General features: G+C 39.0%; 1 protein-coding gene across 1 annotated transcript in view; it reads right to left on the bottom strand.

The window, feature by feature from the left end:
- ADGRG7 (adhesion G protein-coupled receptor G7) overlaps positions 1-25,379 on the bottom strand; it is a 77,812-nt gene that overhangs the window by 43,535 nt on the left and 8,898 nt on the right. Inside the window, exons 4-7 of the mRNA XM_072615782.1 lie at positions 20,296-20,302; positions 10,507-10,617; positions 6,506-6,610; positions 272-384 (exon numbers count right to left, since the gene is read on the bottom strand). Coding sequence (XP_072471883.1) covers positions 272-384; positions 6,506-6,610; positions 10,507-10,617; positions 20,296-20,302 — 336 coding nt within the window. The remainder of the gene's footprint in view (positions 1-271; positions 385-6,505; positions 6,611-10,506; positions 10,618-20,295; positions 20,303-25,379) is intronic.

Raw genomic sequence — 25,379 nt, 5'->3', positions numbered from 1 at the left:
CAATTCCATCATTTTTAGATACATTCATTACAACATGTCATTTTCAGCTATGATAAAGGGTGTGTTATTGTGGAGGATGCACAGTCCTACAACCTTTAAGTAGGCCTCTGTTAAATCCGCACAAAAGAAAACAAAAAGTGTTCATTCCAAAGGTCCTTCTCCAGACCTAGGTTCAGTGACTGGGTGGACTAACTTTACTGTCTTCTTTGTGAGCCTGAGGTAGCTTCCCACTATCTTCCAAGGTACTCATCGTACATGGCATAAGATGTACCTGAGCTGCCAGTGTCTCCAGGTTTTGATCACAGTTCACTTCTGTAGCATTTTCTAAGGTTATTTCACCATAAATGGTCACGTTGCAAAACCGAGTTGCTTTTGAGAAGCCCGCTTTAATGAAAAGAAAAATAATATAATTAGTCCCCTGTTAAAATCCTATACTAATCCCTCATGCAGGCTGAGAAATGACCATGAATTCTTGAAATTTTTGCTGCAGAGCACAAACTTTGATAGGGTACATGAAGAAACTCTTGTCATATTAGGGCTAGCCTAGTTCCTTCCTTCCTTCTTTCCTTCTTGAGTTCTCTCTTCCTTTTCATATTTCTCTTTTCTTTCTTTTTCTCTTCTTTCCTGCCCTCCTTCTTTCTCTTTATGCCTTCTTTCTTCTCTGTTTTTTCCTTCCTTTCTTTTTCTCACTTCTTTCCTTTTTCTCTCTGCCTTCTACACTCCCTACCTTCCTTCTCACTTGACTTCCCTCTTTCTTTTGTCTTTCTCTTTCTTTCTTTTCTTCTTTCTTTCTTGTTTCTTTTCCTTCCTTCACTTTTTGCCTTCTCTTTTATCTTCTCTTTACTTTTCCTTCCTTCCTTCTTTCCTTCCTTCCTTTCTTTCTTTCTTCCTTTCTTTCTTTCTTTCTTTCTTTCTTTCTTTCTTTCTTTCTTTCTTTCTTTCTTCTTTTCTTCCTTTCTTTCATCTCCCCATCTTGCCCAGGCCAGAGGTACAAAGGCTATTCATGGGCTCAATCCCCCTACCGATCAACACAGTACTTTTGACACATTCCATCTCCAACCTGGGCCACTGTGCCTCTTCATAGGCAATCTTGATCCCTCTGCCCCGTGGGGCTCACCAAATTAATGCTCCAAAGTACAGAAATATCATCAGCATAACCCACAACAGCTCAGAACTCCTTGAGCTCAGGAGGTCTGCCAGCCTCAGCTTTCCCATTAGCTGAGATGGTATGCATGTGCCACCACATCCAGTCACCTTAGCTAATTTCAAAAAGGATTTTCACCAACAGATTGGCCACCAGGAGATGGCTTATTTTATAGAGACTGCAACAAATTCAGTAGGGCCCAATAGGGTCCACTAATGCCAAGCAATTCCTTGATCCTCAAAAATCTCTGGAAAGAACAAATGCTTCTCTCTTGCAAGATCATAGGATGACAGATTTAGAGATGAAAGGGACCTTCTAAGGCATCTAGTCTGACTCCTTCAGTTTATAGTTGAGGAAACAGAAGCCTGGGGATGTCCCAGGTCACACAGGTGTTAAACAACAGATTCAACATTTGAACTCAGGTCCTCTTATTCCAAATCCAGCTGTCTTGGCATTGCCCCTCCATGTAAAACCACAAACTAATCACTTATAGCAGTTAATAGGAGGTGTCTAGCTATTATTACACTAGTTTCTAAATCCCCTGGATGTTTGAAGTCCCTCAGTCCCAAGAACTTCATCAATCACCTTTGAAGTCTCTTATGTCAAACATCCTCCTAGGCTTTCAGGCAGTGTTGCTCCCTTCTTTAAAGACTCCAGACCTCATGAGTTAGGTGGGCTGCCCACAGAGATGAGCCCTTGGATGCTGCTGCTGCTACCTGAAGAGAATGGGCATGGAGGCACACTCTGAGACAGCTCAGTGGACAGAGCACTGGAGTCAAGAAGTCCTGAATTCAAATTTGGTCGTGGACACTTACTACCTGTATGACTCAGGGCTAGTCACTTAACCTCTGTTTACCCCAATTTCCTCAGCTATGAAATGGAGATGATCATTATACCTATCTTCCAGGCCTATTGTAAGGATCAAATGAGATAATGCTTATAAAGTATGTAGTAAGTGCCTGGCGCAGGAGTAGCTCCTCTATAAATGTGAAGATACCAGGATCCACAGGGACACCTGTATCACTTGCAGCTCTAACCTAGAAAGGAGATCAGACAGATCAATTGGAAAGCTGTTTCAATAATCTAATAAGAGATGATGAAGGCCTGAACTCAAATTATTGAAACAGCCTCCTAATTGGTCTTCCTGACCTCCTGTCTCTTCTCATTCCAGTCTATCCTATACACTTGCCAAAATGAGTTCCTCAAGCACAGATCTAACCATGTGCCTCCTCTAATCAATCAATTGCAGTGGCTTCCTATTGCCCCTGGATCAAATAGGTTTTTTTCTAAAATCATTGAACTCCTCATTTCTTATAGTAATATTCCATCACAATCATATGCAACAACTTGCTCAGTCATTCCCTAATTGATGGGCAACCCTGCAATTTCCAGTTCTTTGCCATCACAAAGAGAGCTATTATAAACGTTTTAGAAAATATAGGTTCTTTTCATTTTTCCCTAATTATCTTTGGAAATGGGACAAGTAGTGGTATTACTGGGTCAAAGGGTACAGTTAGTTTAATAACTCTGTGGGCATAATTCCATATTGCTCTCCAAAATGGCTGGATCAGTCCATAATTTTACCAACAATGAATTAGTGTCCCAATTTTTCGATATCCCTCTCAACATTTATCACTTTTCCCTTCTATCATTTTAGCCAATCAAGTAGATGTGAAATATTTCAAGGTTGGTTTAATTTTCACTTCTCTGATCAATAAGGATTTAGAGAATTTTTATATGATGATACATTATTTTGATTTCTTCATTAGAAAACTGCTTGTTTGTGTCCTTTGACCATTTATCAATTGGGGAATGACTTGTGTCCTTACAGATTTGACCAAGTTCTTTATATATTTGAGATCTGAGGCCTTTATCTGAGAGTTTGTCTATAAAAGTTTTTCCCAATTTTCTGCATTCCTTCTGATCTTACTTATATTTACTCATACAAAATCTTTTTAATTTAAAAACTTGTTCTTAATGAATTTTTTGATAGATTGTTGTTCCACCTGTGGCAGTACTTTATTTAGTATATTTGCATCAATATTCCTTACTGACTTTGTTCTGCAGTTTTCTTTCTCTGCTTTATCCAGTGTAGATTTGGGCAGCAGTACCATGTCTGCCTCACTGAAGGAGTTTTGTGATAACCTTCATTCTCACTTTTGAAAAACAATTCATGTAAAATGGTGACTGTATAATGGAATTATTTGCAAATCTAGTCTTGAAGCTTGAAAAATAAAGACATTCATTTGTGATCTACTTGATTTATTTTTCCTGAAGTTAGTTTCTTTATGCCATTTATCTCCTATTTTATTAAATCGAGCATTTTATATTTTTGTAGTTATTCATCCATTACAACTGAGTTTTCAGTTTTGTTAATGTATGATTAGACACAGTAACTTTTGTTAATTACCTTGATTTCTTCTCTATTCATTATTAATTTCCCCTTTTCCCTTTTTTATTTTGGTGATTTGATTCTCTCTCACTATATATCTCTCCCAATTTAGCAAATTAGCTAATACTTATTAACTTTATTGGTCTTCAAAACCTATCCCTTTGTTTTGTTTATTAGTTCAAATAATAATGTTTACAATATGTAAACAATGAACCATAAATTATTCGAAGCACTGGAATCTTCTTTGCCTTGTGAAAAGGAAGTCAAAAGCACCACGCAACTTGGAGAGCAAGAATAAGACTTTCTTATAGTATTAAATAACCATTACTTTGGCTTGTGGAGATCTCAAGTTTTCTTTTATTTTGGGTTGTTTTCTTGTTTAAAAATTCATTGTTATTCACTTTACCTTGTCCAAGTTTTTGCATTCTAACTGGGCCATTCTATTTCCTCAGGTATCCTACTGTTAACATGAGATTTTCCATTGAATCTCCCAGGTTGCCAGGTTTCCTTATTTGTCTTTTTTTGTCCTTCTTTCCACATTCTTAGGCTTATGTATATGGATACCAGGTCTTTTTTATGTCTTTTGTTGAGGTTTTTTTAATATAAATACTTTTTTTTAACTACTTTGAAGGTCTTCACAGTTGGTTCATTTTCTCTTCTACAGGAAAGTCTGACTGTTGCCACATTCCTCTTTTCTTTCTCTCTCTCTTTCTCTCTCTCTCTCTCTCTCTCTCTCTCTCTCTCTCTCTCATTCTCTCTTTCTGTCTTTACTTATTTGATGAACTTATTTCTGTTTTTAGGTGGTGATAAGAGCTTAGACAATTCCCATCATTGGGAAGATTATTTTGGCAGTTGGATGGAGGATGATTTTGAAAAGAGAAAGGCTGGAAGCAGGAAAGTAAATTTAATATAATGTAAGCTAATATAACAAATAGTTCAGGAAAGAAATGATGAAGGCCTGAACTAATGTAGCAGAGTTCTGAGCTAATAAAATGGTCACTCATGAGAGATATTTTGAGGTAGAATCCATAGGGCTTAACATATTGGATGGATATGGGGAGTAGGGGTGATAATGAAGGAAAGGGAAGAGTCAAAAATAACTCCAAGGTAATGAACCTGGCTACCTGGGAGGATAGTCATGCCCTCATTAGGAATAAGGAAGTTTAGAGGAAAAGAAGAGGGGTTAGGAGGAAGAGCATGAATTCTGCTTTGAACCTATTTGAGGTTTCTATAGAATATTCAGGTGGAAAAGTCCAGCAAGCAGTTGACAATGTGAGACTGGAGTATAGGAGAAAAGAGGCAGACTGGATGGAGAGTTAGGGGAGTCATTTGTATAGCACTGATCATTTAACCCATGGCAGCTGATGAAATAATCAAGGGAGAGGCTCAAGGGTTCTTAACCTGAGATCTGTGAACTTCTTTTAAAATTTGGTAACTGCATTTTGGTATAATTTTATTTCCTTTGTAATCCTATGCATTTTATTTTAAACATTTAAAAATACTACTCTGAGAAGTGTTCCATAGGCTTCACCAGACTTCTCAAAGCATCCCACAAAAAATGCTGAGCAACCCTGATTTAAGATATCATTAATAATCTCTGAGGGAGCCATGAAAGTTGGAAGGCAGATTTCAAGAGTTTGAGGAGTAAGCGATAAGGAAATAGAGATAATATAGATTGTAGGGGACTGTAACAGAGGACTGGCCAATGCCTACATGAGTTACATATACTTAATATTAATAGTGTTTCCTTTTGAATCCAGTATTCTCCAAAGCAGAGGCTGAAGCCTAACCTGAAGGAGTTTATGATCAACTAATCCAAGATAAAGAAGATAATCCAGTCATGAGACTTGTCTCCAATACAATTACACCAACAGTTTGCCCCAACACTTTTCCTCCTGGAGGAGCTGTGCCAATTCCCAACCTACCCCCTTCTTTACCAAGAGTACCTGCTTAGGAACCCACCAAAGAATCTCCATAGAATAATCATTGCCTCCCCGGGGTACCTTTCCCCTATCCCTTTTACCCCCATCACAGCACAAGTGCCCCTCAGAGGGTTGACTCTGGAGCAGTGATGAGTGAGTAAGAATCCTACTTCCCATCTTTTAATTTTCGGTTGAACAAAGTGAGTCCCATTGGTTGATTAGTCTTGACTAGGTTGCAACAGAATGCAGGTCTCATGACATCAGCTTTTCCTGCAAATCCACCCCTCTCAAGGACTCCACCATCCTTCCAGTTAGACCTATTGTCAGCCTCAATGGAATCCTCAACTGTTCACCCTCCATCTCCCCACATATATAATCAGTTGTCAAATGTCCCGTCTTGTCAGTTTCCATCTTCACAGCCCCTCCTGCATAAATTCCCTTCTCTTTGCTCTCACTGTCCTCACCCTAGTTATCATCACCTATTATAAAAGCCTCCTAATTTCATTCCGTCTTCCCCACAACTAAAAATTGATTTTCCTAAAGCTGAGGCTTGATCCTGTTACCCTCCCACTCAATAAACCCCAGAAGTTCCCTTTTGACTCTAGAGTCAAGTATTATTTATTCTTTATTTCATCCTTTTCAAATTTTTATGGTTGCATAAGTTCCATAACGTACGTAAATTAGCATGGTAGCACATCATAGAAATTTATTTTAAAGCAAATATACAGACATTGAAGGCACTGCTCAGTTTTTCTTTTTTTTTTTTTTAAATAATAGAAACACATTATCAAAGCTGTGTAGAGACCACTGGCACAGATAATTCTAGGATTTTGTCAGTGAAGTGGAAGAAAACTATTTAACACGACCTCCAGGGTCCAGCGAAGGGATTTTTAACAGATAAGCTTTGCTGTTATCACTTGTTTTTGCATTGCTTAAATGTCCTCCTGCCATTTAAACTGGTCCTCTGTCAGAGACCTGGACCACGAACCACGGTTCTGACACAACCTGACAGTTCTTATACCTAAGTTATACAAAGAGAAGACATACCATTTGCGGTGTTGCTTTCACATTTTTCTATGGAAGGTCCATATTTGCCCACTGTGATGTTGCCGAAATGGAAATTGCCATAGGTGCTAATTTTACAGAAATTAACTGTATGGGAAAGAAAATGTATTTAGGGGTCATTAACACAGCAGACATTTTCAAATTTCAAATTACTGAGAGGTCAAAGGGTATAGCCCACATGGTGTGAGCCGAGTGTCATGAAAGGCCCATTGAGGCTAATCCCAGTGTACTTTTAATCCCATCCTCTCCCATCCTCTAGAGTAGATTGCCTCCTCAAACCATCTCCCCAATCTTTAACCTTTCACTATCTACTGATTTTCTTCCCTATTGCCTTCAAACACGCCCAAGTCTTCTCTATTTTTAACCCTCCCCATTAGATCCCACTTCCCACGCTATCATTCTATATCTCTCCTCCTTTGCTCCATAGTTAAATTCATAGAAAAAGCTGTTTATTAATCTATATTTATATTGTATATAGGGTATATGTATTTTTCTCCCCCATGATAATATAAGCTTATTAGAAGTATGAATGAATGAATAAAAAAAACAGTTACTGAACACTTACTATGGACAAAATATTGTGCTAAGTTCTGAGAATTTGTTGTTGTTCAGTCATATCTGAGTCTTCATGACCTCATTAGAGGTTTTCTTCATAAAGATACTAGAGTAGCTTGCCACTTCTTTCTCCAGCTGATTTTTACAAATGAGGAAACTGAGGCAAACAGGGTTAAGTGACTTGCTCAGGGTCATACAGGGAGTAAAGTGTCTGACACCAGAGTTGAACTTAGGAAGACAACTATTCCAGACCTCAGGCCCAGCACTCTATCCACTGGACCACCTCGCTGCCCAAGTGCTGGGAATGTAAGTAAAACAATAAGACAGTCCCTGCTCTCAAGGACCCCACATTCTAATGGGAGAGATGACAGAAGGTTTCAGTCACTAGTCAGATTGAAATGGCAAAGCAGATGGTAATACGTCATCTTTAATGTCATTGCCACTTAAATGTTTATATATACATATATGTGTGTGTGTTTGTGTGTGTGGGTAGATAGATAGATAGATATCCAGACTGTCTACTCAACAAAGCATTGAATCCTTTTATGTGCCAGGCAATCAGTTTGTAAGTATTTACTAAGGTTTAACTGTTAAGGCAGGTGTTCTTTCTTCCCTTAACAACCTGAAATTTCATCATTTTCTAGTGAGATTAATAGCAAGTCAGCTGGTTTCTGTGTAAAACATACATATGTTACTTGGAAGGGGGACAGGGAAAGGTGATAGCATTTGAGCAAAGATTAATTTATTAGATTTTTTTTTGATATCTTGGAGCTTGAGTTATAAAATACAATGCCATGGGAGCAGAGAAGAGGATGATGAGACCCAGAATGACATGTGAATGTGGGGCACAGTAGAATGTTGGCCCAAAGATGGACTACGTAGAGTGTTAGTAGTATGATAGGGCTTTCCAGATGAAATAATACAGGGGAAGCTGATCAGCTGAAGGTCTACAGGAGTCAAAGAAAAGGGACTACTGCAGCTGAAAGGAGAGAGGAAGGCCATCATTTAAAAAGAGGGAAGGTCCATGAAGAAAAATCTCTCTCATAAAATTCAGGACTTTGTCTCATACTGGCCCTGCCAAATAATAGCAAGTTTCTTCTTCTGCTTGAAAAGTACAAGGTCTGTCTCTCTGCTGTCCCCACCATGCTGTTTGGTGCCTGGAACATTCATTCATCTCAATGTTTCTCTCAAGTCTAAATTGCTCTGTTTTTATAGAATAACTAATTAAGTTCACCAGGCAAAGTCTGGAGTGGGGAGTGGGGGTAAAGCTATGGCCACTCCAATAAAAAGGAGCCCTGGACTCTGGCCCCTTGATCTGGGGCATCTCTCCCATTTGCCTCTGAATAGCTCGACCAATTGTCTGAAAGCTTTGGCAGACCACATAGGACTGGCACAGAGGAAGGTTGTGAAACATATATTTAGGTGAGGAAGTGCCTCTGAATTTGATCCCTTTCTGAGTGGCAGTTGGAGTGGCTACACCACCCACATTGCCCATGACAGCTCGAGCAAGTGTTTCTAGCCATTGACTGCTGCCATGTTTTGTTTTGTTTTTTTAAGTCAACTCTGTGACTATGCAGATGATACACTCATGGGATCACACACGCCTCCTACATGCAGCTGATGGGCTCCTAACATGTTGCTGGGGTTAGTCATTTCAGTTGTGCACGTAGTAGATAGGGCACTTGGGTTCAAATACCTACTCCAGCACTTACTACCAGACAACATCTCTGTGTCTCTGTGTATGAGAGAGCTGGACTTGATGGGCTCTACGGTCCTTTCTACCACTACCTCCAGTTCTAAGATCCTATATCATAGGTCCAAACAGAAACAAAAAAACCCTCCAAGTCAAATTCTGTATTTGGGGGTTTTCTTGCAAAGATACTAGAGTGGTTTGTCATTTCCTACTTCCTTTTACAGATGAGAAAACTGAGACAAACAGCGCCAAGTTACTTGCCCAGGATCACACAGCTAGGCAGTGCCTGTGGTCGGATTTGAATTCAAGTCTTCCTGACTCCTAAAGTATATTTCTGGAATGATCAGGAAAGTAGCCTAAGAAAAACTTCCACTTATATTATCAAATTATTAACTGAATGTTTTTTTTTGGTTTGCTTTGGTTTGGTTTGGTTTGAATAGAATTAATTTGTTTATTTTCAGTTTTCAACATTCACTCAAGATTTTGAGTTTCAAATTTCCTTCCTCTCCTCCTCCCCCATCTCCAAGACTGCATGCAATCTGAGATAAGCTCTACTAGTACATTCATATTAAACCTATTTTCACATTAGTCCTGGTATAAAGAAGAATTAAAACTAATGGGAGAAACCACAAGAAAGAAGAAAGAAAGCAAAACAATAAAAGAAAAGGAGAGCAAACAGTCTGCTTCCATCTGCATTCAGACTCCAAAGTTCTTTCTCTGGCTGTGGACAGCATTCTCAAAGTCAGTCATCCCACAATGTGGTTGTTACTGTATACAATATGCTCCTGGTTCTGCTCATTTCACTCAGCATCAGTTCGTAGAAGTCTTTCCAGGTTTTCCCGAAGTCTGCCTACTCATCATTTCTTATGGAACAAACATATTCCATTACATTCATATACCATAACTTGTTCAACCATTCCCCAACTGATGGGTATATCCCCTCAATTTCCAATTCTTTGCCACCACAAAAAGAGCTGCTATAAATATTATTGTACATCTGGGTCCTTTTCCCATTTTTGTGATCTCTTTGGGATACAGCCCTAGAAGTGGTATTGCTGAGTCAATGGTTATGCAGAGTTTTGAAGACCTTTAGGCATATTGGTAACTGAATGTTTAGGATGACTTGATGACTGTTATTACTGTCAAGGGTGTAACAACCTATTGTCCTATGGCTTTACTCAACATTTCTCTGTGTTATAGGCTGGCTAGGCTGAAGCTCCCCTTCCTGATCACCATTCTTTACTTTCTCATACTATTCCATCATCTATCCTACTCTTTTCTATCTTTCCTTTGTGCCCTGTGGGACTCCTACCCTTTGATAATAAATTGTCTTTCATCTTAGATCCATGCCCACTCCTTGGGAATTACTTAGTATGGTTTTTTTAAAATTTACTTTTCACCTGAATAGAATATAAATTCCTTGAAGGCAGATATTGCTTCATTTCTCTAGCACCTACAACTGTGTCTAGCAAATGGTAAGTGTGGAACAAGTATTTCCTGAACTACTAAACTGTACAATTCTTGACAGCAGGGACTGTCTTTTGCCTTTTGGGGGATCCCCTTTAGCACAGAGCCTGGCACATAGTAGGAGCTTTACGTATGCTTGTTGAATGACTATTGACTAATGATGTTATCCTCATAGAAGGTCTCTTATAGAACTGTGGAGAAGACCTGCAATTTTTCACTGCCTGACCACACTAGTAAAAAATCAAAGCTTCAGCCCAAGAAAACTTACCTATAGTACACCTCCATCCCTTCCATTGCTCTGGGCAAACGCATCCATCCTTCTCCCAGGTGCCCCCATTCTCACAGAAATCCAAAGAGGTGGTTGGATATGTTACTGTGCCTAGAAAAACAATACATCTAAGTGTGGCGTCCAAACAAGCTGGTTTGCTGCTCTATTTAATGCTCTGGGCAGAGGAATTTCTCCAGACTGAAAATCAAATGGAATGTAATCACAACAGATTTTTGCCCTAGGGCCCTCCTCAGGCCATAGACAACATCACGAGTAACAAAATCTTCAATGAGGCAGCTAGGGGATGCAGTGGATAGAATGCTGAGTTTTGCATCAAGAAGACCTGAGCTCAAATCTTGCCTCAGATACTTTCAAGCTGTGTGACCTGAGGAAAGTCATTTCACCTCCATTTACCTCAGTTTCTTCAACTAGAAAACGGGAATAACAGCAACACCGACCTTTTCATTAGTTCGTTTGGTATACTTGACTTTTTATTCTTCCAAATGAATTTTGTTATTGTTTTTTTCTAATTCAGTAAAATAATTTTTTGGTAATTTCATTGGGATGACATTGAAAATATAAACTAGTTTAGATAAAATTGTCATTTTTATTATATTTTTATGTTGGCCTTGCCTGCCAATTACTGTTGAGTACTGGATGATTAAAATTTCTCCAGTTATTTAAATCTGTAAAAAAATCTCTATAAAAATAATTTTATAATTTTTTCATATACTTCTGTGGAACAGAGCAGACATACAATTTTTAGCAGCAAATAAATATAGTGACCTTGTATTTGACAAGTCTAAAGACTTAAGTTTTGGTGATAAGAGTTATTATTTGGTGAAAATTGTTGGGAAAACTGAAAAGCAGTCTGGCAAAATTTGGGCATAGTTTAATATCTTATACCATTTACCAAGATAAGATCAAAATGAATACATGGTTTAGCTATAAAGACAGATATTGCAAGAAAATATGAACATGGAATATATTACATATTAAACATAGATAGGTGAACAATTTATTAATAAACAAGAGAATAGAGAGCAGTGTGAGTTGTAAAACTGATCATTTCAATTACATTAAATTTAAAAGGGTTTATACAAATAAAACAAATGTAGCAAAATCAGAACAAAAGCAGAAAATTGGGGGGAGGGGGATTGTATACACAGATTCTCAGATTAAGGTCTAACACCAAATATATAAAGAACTCTGTCAAACCTATAAAGAATACAAGTCATTTCCCAGTTGACAAATGGTCAAAGGGCAAGAACAGACAGCTTCCTGATGAAAAAAATCAAAATAATTTATAATCTTACGAAAAAGTACCCCAAATCATTGTTGATCAGAGAAATGCAAATAAAAAGAACCTTGAGATATCATTTCATACCTATCAGATTGGCTAAAATGGGAAAAAGGGGAAAACAAAAAATGTGGAAAGGGATGTGGAAAAATTAAAACACTAATTCACTGCTGGTGGAATTGTGAACTGATCTAAACATTTTAGAGAGCAATCTGGAATCAGGCCCAAAGAGTAATTAAACTGCCTATACCATTTGACTCAGCAATACCACTACTAGGTCTGTTTCTCAAGATGATTAGGAAAAAAGGAAAAGAACCCATATATTCTAAAATATTTGTAGCAACTCTCTTTGTGGTGGCAAAGAACTGGAAACTGCAGGGATGCCCACCCCTTGGGGAATGGCTGAGCAAGTTGTGGTGGATGATTGTGATGGAATATTACTATGCTATAAGAATTGGTAAGCTTGATGATCCTAGAAAAACATGGGTAGACTTGCAAGAAAAACAAAGGCCAAAATAAGCAGAACCAGAAGAGTGTTGTATATAGTAGCAGAAATAATGTTTTAAAAACACCTTTGAGTGACTAAGTCATTGTGACTGTTCTACACACTCAAAGGAACTACAAAGGACACATGAAGGAAGGTCCCACCTGTATCTAGAGAAACTAATAATAAATAGAAGTACGCATAGAATAATTTTATGATATTTACATATTTGTGTCTAATGGTAGCCATGTCTAGGGCAAGACCAAGGGAAGAAAGAAAAAAGGAAAAAAGCTACATGATAACTTTGTTATATATTTTAAAGGAATAGCAAGTAGTACATAATAGATTTGTAGTTTCATGTACAATCATTTTTTCTATTCTACTGTATTATGGAAATCCTTGTTTTATTTCTTAAGTTTAGAACAAAAGAAGTAGTTTTTTTAATTGCTATCCACCTGCACATAGAGAACTGATGAATTCTCAGTGCAAATTGAAGTATAATTTTCTTGCTTTTTTTATATGACAAAAATGGGAATATGTTTTGCATGGTTTCATATGTATAATTGATCTATTGTTTGCATTCTCAGTGGGAGGGACAGGACTAGGACGGAGGGAAAGAATCTAGCACTCAAAATTTAAAAGGAAAAGAATGGTAAAAATAAATAAACAAATCATAATAAAAATAAGTCAGCAAGTTAAAAAAAGAAGAGATTAGGGCAAGTCCCTACACACCGTGATGTGAACATCACGTACTGATCATACTACTGATTTAGATTTTGAAACGTAGGAAGTACCAGTGTCAAGTTGAGCATAACTGTCTAAATCACCCTTGAACTTGTGAATCCTTTTGGTACTTGGAAGATTTTTGTCAAGAAAGCTGGTAAACAGAACAGCAGGAAACAATACAGGAAAAGACAAAAAAACAAACCAACCAACCCAGCACCTACCTCACCGCGTTGTTGGGGGGATCAAATGAGATATTTATAAAGTTCTTAGCACAGGGCCAGGCACACAGTAGGTGCTATGTAAATGCTCTCCACCTTCACTTCCCTACTCCCTTGTCTTCCCTCCTACAACATGGTGTGAGGGCTGGCATGCAGAATTTGGAATCCAAGGACTTAAGGTTCAAATCCCAGCTGTGCCATTTCCTAGCTTCCTAATTTCTAGGAAAGTGACTTACCTCTCTGAGCCTCAGTAAAATGAAGGGATGAGATCAAGCCTATCATCGAGCATTTATGAAGCACTTACTACATACTAGGCACTAATTTAAGTGCTGAGGATACAAAGAGAATCCAAAGCATGGCCTTTGTCTGCCAGAAAGTCACATTCTAAAGGAAAAAGGCAATAATAATAGCTAACATTTGCATAGTGGAAGACTCATCTTCATGAGTTCAAATCTGGCCTCAGACACTAGCTGTGTGGCCCTGAGCAAATCACTTAACCCTGCTTGCCTCAGTTTCTTCATCTGTAAAACGAGCTGGAGGAGACAGCAAACCACTCCAGTATCTTTGCCAAGAAAACCCTAAAAGGAGTCATGAAGAGTCAGACGCTACTGAACGATAGCCACAACATATTTCTTTGTGATACGTGGATTGTTTGTTAAAAAAGAATGCCTACTGCGCATTTTGAGGAAGTAGGTAGAAGAGAAATGGGCATTCCTGGGGAAAGTACAGTAGCAATAATCTACTAGGTGACAAGGAGTTTATGCATAAATACATGGAGACCTAGATACTATTCTCTCTCAGTTCCTCCTGAGCGTGACTGTCCTTTGTTTCAGATCTTGCTAGAGTCAGTCACACCCTTTCTCTCACAATTACTTCCCTCTTCCCACCCGTACAGAATATTTCAGTAATAAAATTCAAGAACACTCTTTGCTCTCTGATCCTCCATGGCTACCTCACCCTACCCCAGCCTCTCCCTCACACACACCCTTTAGTCTTCCTCAGCAAAATTACAGTTCCCAGGGTTCACCTAATTTATTTTGGTATAAATCAGGCATAATTAATTTACAACTCTACAGTACAATTTGCCATCATACCTCAGTTGCCTTCTCACCGTGGAATATCTCACTATCCCATTGCTATACCAGCTTCCTTCTCCTATTGGTGAGTGTTTTCTGGGCCTTCCCTTTTGTGGATAGACCTAGGCTGCCATATTTCATTACCTTCCTAGCTGTGCTTCTGACTCTATGCACTGGCAGAGCAGGTGCCTCCCAGTACTGCTTAAGTTCCTTCATCCTTGTAAGCTGCCTTTCAATTTATGTGCATTTGTATCTCAAGTGTTTGGCCCGTAATAAGCACTTAAGAAATGTTTGTTGCCTGTTGGAAACTTCCCCCTTCCAAAAAGGGATGATCTTAGGCTATTTATCCACAAAAGCTGTCTGGCCCATTTTGAAGTGAAGTAAAGGAAGCCAAAAAAAATGAAGCAATTTGCTCTTGCCAAAGGATTGCAATCCCTTAATCAACCAGCAAGCGTTTGTTAATCTCCTGCCATGTGCCAGGCAGTTTGTCAAATGCTTGAGACACAGAGGTGGAATGAAACAGAGCATGCCCTTAAGACACATACACACGTTAATACGTAAAATTAAATATGAGGTAAGTGCTTGTGACACATCATATGTAATGTTATTTTGGAACTTTAATGAGGGCCAAAGCCTAAACTAATCAAGCTGACTGCTTTGCTTTGCTCTAAAAATGCCCTTTCCTGTGTCAGCAATTTCAAAGACCTGTTTATGGCAGGATTCCTTCAAGCAGAGTGGTGAGGTTCTTTACCTAGTTTCACAGAGACATATGCTATCTAGTGGAAACTCAGATATCCTGGGATGGTAAATCCCAACTGACGCTACGTTGTTAATTGTCTTGTCTCACTGCATTTGCAACGTGTTCAACTACAAAAATTCCTTTCTCATGGTAAAGCATCTTTAAATCTGGTCATTCTTGTATCAGACATTCAGAAGTTTCCTTCTGGCTCCATGATCATGTAACTGCTAGCTTTAAGGGAATATACAATATGAATTCAGCCTGTTTGCCTCTTTTAACCAAACTTTCAGGTTGACACACTAAACCACATTTCCTGTACCTGGTGTCATGCCTAACGCATTTACCAACTAGCCCGACAAAACTGTAAATCTGACTTCGACTCTTCCCTGTTTGTAACCACCCTTTATTAATCATCGATGTGCAATTCATGTACTCCACAATATAAATGTCAGCCTCGCTAGGCTCAAACCCCCAACCTGTTCCTAAAGGCCTAAGCAAGCTTGTCTTATTGAAAATTATATTTATTCAATGGTCCGTTGGTCCCAGACCTGCTTGTCAATCAGAATTGAGGGGAGGCTATCACCCAGGCTGCAGCTTGGTATCACCTGATATTCATCACAGAGCAAGTCACCCCCTGGCCCTAGCAAATTGCTATGTACTTGCTACCTTGAGGAGGAACTGAGGTGCCATGGCCCCTCCTCTTTTATTGACGTGGATGGAATTGAATTGCTTTTATCTCATCACAAAAGTTGTCAATAAAAGCTGGCCCCTTCTTGAAACCCTTGCTTATCCTCAGGGATCAGCCTTCCATGTGTTGCTACCTGGACATATTTAATCAACTCCCTTTAATTCCCTTTGTCCTGAGTTTTACCTCATTCATCAGGGTGTAAACCGAACAAAGAATTTTCCTTTTAACCGTTTCATACCTACCAGACATGCTTATCTTAGTGCTCCTGGCAAGGTCGCCTCTCTGAGCCCCAGCCAGAGGCCATTGGTCTCCTTCAGAGGTAGGGTTCTGATAAGTCTCCAGAAATGCTCTCAAGGGAATGCAGGATGCTCAGATTTCTGAGTCTGGGAAACACAGGAATCCGTTCTGGTTGTAACTCAGGAGAAGGCTGACGTCTGGGGCCTCCAGGGGGGTTTTTGTGTTTCTGGCTAAGGGCATTTCCAAGTTATATCTAAGTTCTGATTGGTAATTGCCCAAATGAAAGATGAAAGGAAACTGACAATCAAAGCTTGTTTCCCAATGACATTAGCCAGTGCTTATTGGTTGTTTACAAGATTTGGGAGATGTGCTCACATGTCCCTGCCAAACCATATGCAAGTGCTTATCTTATTACAGACAAATAACTTTCATAAATAATTTTCACAAAATGGAGAGTTAAAATGTCTCAAAAATGCTAAGGTAACATATTTGTTATCACTCTGCTTAATTCAGACTCTCTCTCTCTCTCTCTCTGTCTCTGTCTCTCTTTATCTCTCTCTCAATCTCCCTCTCTCTCTGTCTCTCTCCCTCTCTCTGTCTGTCTGTCTGTCTGTCTCTCTTTCTCCCCCCCTCTCCCTCCCTCCTTCTCTCTCTCTCTCTCTCTCTCTCTCTCTCTCTCTCTCTCTCTCTCTCTCTCTCTCTCTCTCTCTCTCTCTCTCTCAAAATGGGATTTCTTCTGAATGTATCCCCCTGCTCTAACAATGTTGCCACTCTAATGCAGGCCCTCATCCCTTCATTCCTTGATTATTGCCATACTCTGATGGTGGGTCTGCCTTCCTCAAATCTCTTCCTGCTCCAATCCATGCCTTTCTTTATGCTCTTCAGAAATGTCAAAATCAAGTATAACCTTTCTGTGCAGCAATCCTATTATTACACATGTTTAAAAAAATTAAATTTAAAACAAATATGGAACTCTGACAGTGTGTTACAGTTTGAGAAAATCTTATGTTTGCAATGTGACAAACTTCATGAAAACATGAGATTCCTGCTTTAACTGGTTTTATTGGCTGTTGCCCTTGCCTGGAATACTCTTGCTCTAGACCTTCATTCTCTTAGCTTCCCTGATTTCTTTCAAGTAACAACTTTCTGCCAGAAGCCTTTCCCAGTCCCCCTCCATGATAGCACCTTCCTTCTGAGATTACCTTCCAGTTGTCCTGTATATATCTTGTACATACAGAGTTGTTTACATGTTTTTTTCTCCTGTTAGAATGTGAGCTCTTTAAGCAGGAACTGTTTTTGCCTTTCTTTGTATCCTCTGTGTTTAGCTGAGTGCCTGACACATTGTGGGGATGTAATAAATCCTTATTGACTTAACTGAATCCTGTTGAAGTTATAGGTTTTCTGTTTCAAAATAAAAATCATTTTTGCAAATTGAAGTGTGGTTTGGTAGATTCCCCACCATCTTAGGCATGTCACCTCAAGAACATTTCCATTTTAGTCATTTTTAAATTAATGGAGAGATTGACATCTGGACGTGTTTCTGGAAAGTAGTTACATTCTTTTCCTCTGTCATATTGAGAGCATGAAGCAATTGAGCCCAATAAAGGTTAATATTCAATTATTAACTGAACTTATGTGGAGGAAAATTCATAGCACAGTTTGCTTTATCTAATGAAAAGTGTTTCTACATAATACATACATAACTGTCTAATACACAAAGGGTATATGATAATATGGTAACAATCAACCTTAATTTTAAGTAGTTAAAAGTTGGGAAGAGGTAACTTTGAAATTTAGCTATGTTTCCCTGTGATTTGTAAAAAGAATGCTAGAAATATTGATAATATTTCTGCCTGGAGCCAGTAAAACTGATTTAATGATTAAACTACCTGCAGGGTTTCAACTTGGCAATATGAGGATCCAGCCAAAGGTCTTGCTCAGGTAAATAGTTTTAATCTTATAACCTGCAATTCAGGGGAAAGGAGGGAATGGTTGTTCCTGAAGATACTCTATCTCTTGAATTTCTTAGAGAATAATCATCAAATTTGCTCTGATAATGTGTTTTAATATCATGTTGGAAATATTAGAACTGACAGAGTTTTTTTGTTCAGTTGTGTCCAACTCTTCATGATCTCATTTGGGTTTTTTTTGGGGGGGGGCAGCAAAGATACTGAAGTGCTTTGCCATTTCCTTCTTCAGCTCATTTTACAAATGAAGAAACTGAGGCAAACAGAGGTAAGTGACTTGCCTAGGGACATACAACTACTAAGTATCTGAGGCCAGATTTGGACTCATGAAGATGATGAGTCCTTCCTGACTCCAGACCTGGCATGCTATCCACCATGACACTCAACTGCCCAGAGTTAGAATTCAACTTAGTTTTATTTAGCATGTGGACCTGAGGCCCATGGAAAACATACTGGATTTGGAGTCAAAGGACCTGGATTCAAATCCCAGCTCTACTACTTACCTGTAAAACCTCAAGAAAGTCAGTCACTTTACCAATTTGGACCTTCCAGCTATAAATGAATGATTCCAAAATCTTACCCCTAAGACCTTGAGACAATTCACTTAACCTACTTGGGCCTCAGTTTCCTCAGTTGTAAAATAAGGGAATTGGACCAAATAGCCTCAAGGGCCCTTTTAAGTATGAGAAGGATACATTTACCTCAGATTCTAGCTTAACTATGTAAATTATAATGGCACATTGCTTGAACTACACAGAACCTCAGTTGCTAACTTTGATATCCTAAATACTGCTGAAGACAAGAGACACTTGCAGTTTAGGCAAGGGATAGGAAATTAACCTGTAAGAGGAAATTCCCAGGTGAGGAAGCTCCCTCTATCAACCAATTAGCACTGTGAATTCCTACTCCTCAAAATGCTGGCCCCCTGAATTACAAACCATGCTCTGGAGGCTTTTTGTATCTGCCCATTTACTTCCCCACCCTAAACCCCCACACCTCTCTCTCTGCACTAACTGGTAATAGTCTCACCTGACCCACTATTTCAAGCTGACTTCAATAACGCTTCACTTTTCTCCCTACCCCCCGGCCGTCTTATAGATAGCTTCATTAGCAGCCCTGCTGTTGTTCAAACCTCCTTCTCCCCTCCTATTCTGAAACTAAATGCGCACTATGCAGTTTTTTCTGTAAGGGCTATATCAATCTATTGCCTATGGTCTCACCATACAAAGCAATTATGATGATAGGGATGCTCCAGACACAAGCTGAGAAGAAGAGAATGACTGCCAAATATCTACCTTAGGTTGTTTTTGTTCAGCCATTTCCAACTCTGTGACCCCATTTAAGGTTGTCTTGGCAAAGATACTGGAGTGATTTGCCATTTCCTTCTCCAGTTCATTCTACAGATGAGGAAACTGAGAAAAACAGGGTTCAGTGACTTGCCCAAGATCACACAGCTAAGGCTTCATGCGTCTAAGGCTTCATTTGAACTCAGGTCTTCCTGACTCCAGGCCTGGCACTCTTTCCACTGGACCACCTAGCTGTTCAAATGTCTACCAACGATGCCTCAAATAAAAGCACAGGTAGGACACAAGTTCAACTGGAATTCCTTAAAGAGCCAAAGCAAGAGGTTTTTTTAAAAGTTTAAAAAAATTTTTTTAGTGAAATGAAAGCACTAGACAAAATGATTAGAAATGAAATAATAGCCAAGGAATAAAGAACTAGAAATACAAGTAGCTGCTTGATACATATTGTCAATCTCTGCCTCTCTACTGTCTCATTTCATACCACCCTACAAACATGCCCATGTCTCCCCCATCCTGAGAAAACCCTCATTAATCCTTCTGTCCCAGGGAACTATCCTCCCATATCTCTTCTGCCTTTTTTAGCTAAACTCCTCCAAAAAGCTGTTTACAATAGGTGCCTTCACTTTCTTTCCTCTCATTCTCTTCTTAACCCCTTGCCATTCCACCAAACTCCTCTCTCCAAAGTTGCCAGTGATCTTTTATTTGCTAAATTAAACGACCTTTTCTCCTCGTTCTCCTTGATCTCTCTGCAACCTTTGATACTCTTGATCACACTCCCCTCCTTGATATTCTCCTCTCTTTAGGCTTTTAAGACAACACTCTCTCCTGGTTCTTTTCCTACCTAGCTGACTGCTGCTTCTCTGTATCCTTTGCTGACTCTCCTCCAGATCACACCCTCTAACTATAGTTGTGCCTTAGGGTTCTGTCCTGGGACTTCTTCTCTCATTCCTCTGTAATACTTCACTTGGTAATCTCACCCGCTCCTATGGATTTAATTAACATTTCCATGCTTATAATTCTCAAATCACAAATTCTCAAATCTACCCCAACCTCTCTGCTGACCTCAAGTCTTATCTTTCCAACTGCCTTTCAGATATATCAAACTGAATGTCCAATAGACATCCTAAACTCACTATGTCCAAAATAGAACTCACTATCTTTCCCCCTAAACCCTCCCCTGTTTCTATAGAGGCCAACACCATCTTCCCAGACCCTCAGGTTCACAACCTAGGAATCAGCCTGGACTCCTATCTCTCACCTTTTTCTCTCCCCACTCTTCTGACTCTGTCTCCAATATTTTGCCAGAGCCTGTCACTTCTCTTCTACAACATCTCTCAAATATTCTCCCTTCTTTCCTCTGACAAGGTCACCACTCTAATGCAGGCCCTCATCCTTTCATGCCTTGATTATTGCAATACTCTGATGGCAGGTCTGCCATCCTCAAGTCTCTCCTCACTCCAATCCATCCTCCATTAAGCCACTAAAGTAATTTTCCTAAAGCAAATTCTGACTATATCATCTCCCTACTCCATAAACTCCATTAGCCTTCTATTTCCTCCAGAAGCAAATACAAAAAGCTCTGTTTGGCATTCAAAGCCCTTCATAGCCTAGCTTCTACCTACCTTTCCAGTCTTCTTATTCTTTACTCCCCAACATGTATTCTTCATTCCAGTAACATTGGCCTACTGACTATTCCTTGAACTAGACAGTCCATCTCTTAGCTCCAGACATTTTCTTTGTCTATCCTCTATATCTCTGAACTCTTCCTCCCCAACTCTTACTACAGACCTCCCTGGATTTCTTCCTTATGTTCCAACTCAAATCCCACCTTCTATAGGAAGCTTTCCTCAACCTCTTCTAATTCTAGTGCTTTCCTCTGGTAATTATTTCTTATCTATCCTGTATATAGTTTGGTTTGTCTATATTTATTTATATGTTTTCTCCCTCATTAGTTTGTAAATTCCTTGGGAGCAGGGACTATCTTTTCCCTCATTTTGTGTCCCTAAAACTTATCACAATTCCTGGCATATAGTATACATTTAATAAAGGTTAATTGGGTTGATTGGTGAGGTGTAAAACCTGACCCAAGCAACAAACTCCCTGAAATTTAGAATGTTCAAATAAAAAATATTGACTTCATGAAACAACAAGAAATATTTTTTTAAGTCAAAAGATTGAAAAAAATCAAGGAAATGTCAGGGATCTCATGGCAAAAACAACTGACCTAAAAACAGGTAGAGAAAAGATAATTTAAAACTCATTGGATGACCTGAAAGTCCTGATCAAAATAAAAAGAAAACTAGACATATTTCATGAAATAATAAAAGGAAACTGTTCTCATAAATGAAAACTACTAGGAATATTATGGCCAAAATCTAGAACTTTCATGTCAAAAACAAAAACAAAAAACAAATACTTCAAACAGTCACAAAGAAAGAATTCAAGTACTGAGCATCCAGTCAGAGTTAGTCAGTCAAAAAAGGAATGGACATCTTGAAATATGACCTTCCATACAACCAAAAAAGGAAAAAAAAAAGGACTTACAACCAAAAATAGTTTACTCATCAAAACTGAATTCAATTCTATAGGAGGGAAATGGATTTTTAAAGAAATAGATGCCTTCCAAGAATTCCCGATGAAAAGATTAGAACTACATAGAAACTTTGCAATACCACTCCAGTATCTTTGCCAAGAAAACTTCAAATGGAATCACAAAGAGTCACAAAGAACTTAAAATTGCTGAACAAAATCTCCAAGCACCATATCTCACATAATATTTTTCACTGTTTTTGTCTAGACATATGATTTAGAATCATAGAAGTAGAGGTAGAAAGAACCTTAGAGTCCATCAAATACAACTTCCTCATACACTGAGGTACAGAGAGGTTAAGTTGCTTCCTGAGAAATACACAGGTAGGAAGTGTTGGAGGAGATGTTTGAACCTGTGTGTCCCATCTAATATGCCATGTTGGAATTGCTAGAAAGGAAAATCCGTTTACCAATTCAGATCAGCAATTATACTACAATTCAAGATCCTGGAGCTAACCAGGAACATTAGAAAATTAAACAAGCTGCCCAAGTCACACAGCTAGTATATGTCAGAGATCTCCTAAACTTCTGGTCTAATAAACTGACTTGCTGTCCACTACACCATGTTACCTCTTGCCTAGCACAAAGCAGGCACTTAATAGATGCTTGTTAGACTGAAATGAAGTACTATTGGTTCCCTGAAATGTTGTGCTGGAGGTGTTTAAATTTTTAAATCACCCCAAGCTTGGCCTGATACAGCACTCCCCGAAGAGTCACCTGATCCAAGAAAGGATGAGGAAGCAGCAAGTAGATGGCAAACAGCCAAAATCCTTTCCATCACTGAAGGTGGCCAATTTCCTCCCTTTTTGAGAGCTTTGTCCAACAGTCTCACTCTTTACAGAGGAGATCATACAGTGACCACAGTCATCTTAAAAGTATTCCCTAAATGCTTTCCAGGAGCAGGAAGGAACATCTGGTACCTACTCACACCATACATCTGTTTAGGCGAAGAGGGAAGAGCTTAAATTCTGAACTCCAAAGTGAGATTTGCAAAGGGTTCCCCCTCTTGGGCACTCTTTGCCCTGAATGTCTTGCATCAATCTGAGTTCCCTAAACACTGAGGGAGCTGATTGATCTATCTATACCCATACTTTGGTGGGAAAGGAGTATATGTTTAAAGGTTATTTTAAGGTTTGGGTATAATTTCACCTAGGAAAGTATAAGGAAAAGCTATAGGCCAAAGGAAAAAGGGAGTTCCCCATACACACACACATAAACATATTATGTGCTTACACATATACATATTATATGTATGCACACCTACACATATACATACATATATGTATGCACAAAAGTACCTTTGCAAATATACAAAACAGACAGAGAAACCTGAACTTGGAGTCAAAAGACATTTGCTTGCATGCATGCTTCAGCATGTGCTAAAACTGGAATCACACGGAGAAGATAAGGATGACATGCAAATTCATGAAGTATTCCACATCATTTGTCTTACACTTCATTTCATAAGGCATTTGCACATACACTCTTCAGCTACTCCTAAACACTTGGTGTACTGAAGAATTTCCTTTCTAATTCATCTATGCAAACTGCACTTGACTGAAGTAACCACTATGTCCTGGTACTAAGAAAGTGATCTTTCAATAAAACTACTGAAATGCAAAAAAAAAAAAAAAAGACAAAAGACATTTGCTCTAATCCTACTTTTGTCCAGTTACTCGCTGTGTGGCCTTGAGCAAGTCATTTTATCTCTATGAGTCTTTTCTTCATCTGTAAAATGGGAAAAATAATCTCTGTATTGCCCCTCTCATGAAGTCCTTTTTGTTGCCAAGTCATCATTTTAGCCATATCTGACTTTCCATGACTTCATCTGGGGGATTTTCTTGACAAGATACTGGAGTAGTTTGCCATTTCCTTCTCCAGTTCATTTTACAGATGAGGAAACTGAGGCAAACAGGGTGAAATGACTTGCCCAGGGTCATGTAGCTAGTAAGTGTCTGAGGCCACATTTAAATTCCAGATTCAAGGGCCTATACTCTACTGTACCACCTAGCTGCCTATAAGTAAGGTGGATTTTTGTCATTTTTTCTTAAAGTTTAGTCTCCCAGGACCCATGGCCATAACAATCTCTATTTCCTAAGCTCATGATTTGTAAACGTCTCCACCACGCTTGTGCAGCATTATATGTAATGATAAAAAATATAAACAGTTGTGTATCCGCTGCTACTGCACAGTGAGATAAAATGGTGAGATAATATAAACTTGTGAGGCTGTCACTGGCAATATGCCTTCTTTGTCTGTTTCCCTATAAAGCAGGTGGGCACTGGTCTGTGAATGGGGAGCCCTTAGGGCTGAGTATACAAGCTGGAATTCTGTGTGTGCCTTGATCAGCTCCTATCAAGAAATCTGTATTTGCCTCAACTGACCTGCATTGAGGCTTGAGGGGAATTGGGGAAGTGCACAAGCTATGTCTGTCTCGACTGACCCCATCAAGACATATGGGTAGTTGCCCCCCCTTCTTGTCAACCCCTGCAAGAAGAGGGATTAGGGAATGCTACAGGAATCAGTTCTCCCATTACCAGCAACTCCCTCTTGAGAATACTAGACCAGAATAAAGATTATTAACCCTTCTGAAGCTGTCTTCCTGTCTGACCAGATCAAGAGTGAACCTGTGCTATCAGCCCTCCTGTGTCTTACACTGTGTCTACCTGTCTTACGCTGCCCCACCTCATAAAGCAATGAACTTCAACTGTTACGCAAATGAAAGACAGTATTATTAAATGATAAAAGCATAGATTCCCTCCCCCCTTTAGTTGGATTCTTCCAAAATAACCATTTTTTAAATAAAACCAAAGAGACCACAAAGTCATTTCACACTTCTTAAATTTCCATTTAAACCAGGACCAGGTGATTGGACACAATTGAAATGACTGAACAACCACACAAACACCCTGCCAGTCCCTCCATCTTGCCTGATCTGCCTCTGACATTAGGTCAGTGACATTCCTTTAACTTTAAAACAAAGGTCTACAAATCCACTAAACCCCAACCCCTAGGGAAGGTTGAGTCAGGCCCTGATGTCTTTCCCAAGAGGAAAACTTGATTATAGAATCAGAGCTGAAAGGACTTGAGAGATATCTAGTTCAAGCCTCCCATTTTACTGATGAGAAAAGTGAGGCCCAGAAAACTTGTGACTTGCCCAAGATGTTTTAGAAGTAGAATCATAGTTTTAGAAGTAGTAGCAATCTTGGGAATCATCATTCTAGTTCAATCCTCTCCTTTTACAGAGAAAAAGAGATTTAGTGATTTGCCCAAGGTCACACTATTAGTAAGTGGCAATCTTGTGGTAATAGGCATTTCCCCAAACTCCCCTGTGACTTAAAATCTTTGTGTATGTGTCTATCTGTCTCTCTGTCTGTCAATCTGTCTGTGTGTATGTGTGTGTGTGTGTGTGTGTGTGTGTGTGTGTGTTGTTCCTCTCTATATCTTGGTAGAGGGTTATTATTTTCATCTGCCTAAGTCATTTCAATTACAAAAGTCATCCCACTATAATTCCACAAATACTAGATTCATTCTTACTTTGTCTA

This window comes from Notamacropus eugenii, chromosome 5 (assembly GCF_028372415.1).
Source record: "Notamacropus eugenii isolate mMacEug1 chromosome 5, mMacEug1.pri_v2, whole genome shotgun sequence".
Taxonomy (NCBI): Eukaryota; Metazoa; Chordata; class Mammalia; order Diprotodontia; family Macropodidae; genus Notamacropus; species Notamacropus eugenii.
Note: the sequence above shows the minus strand (reverse complement) of the source record. Positions and strands in the feature narration are given on the sequence as shown.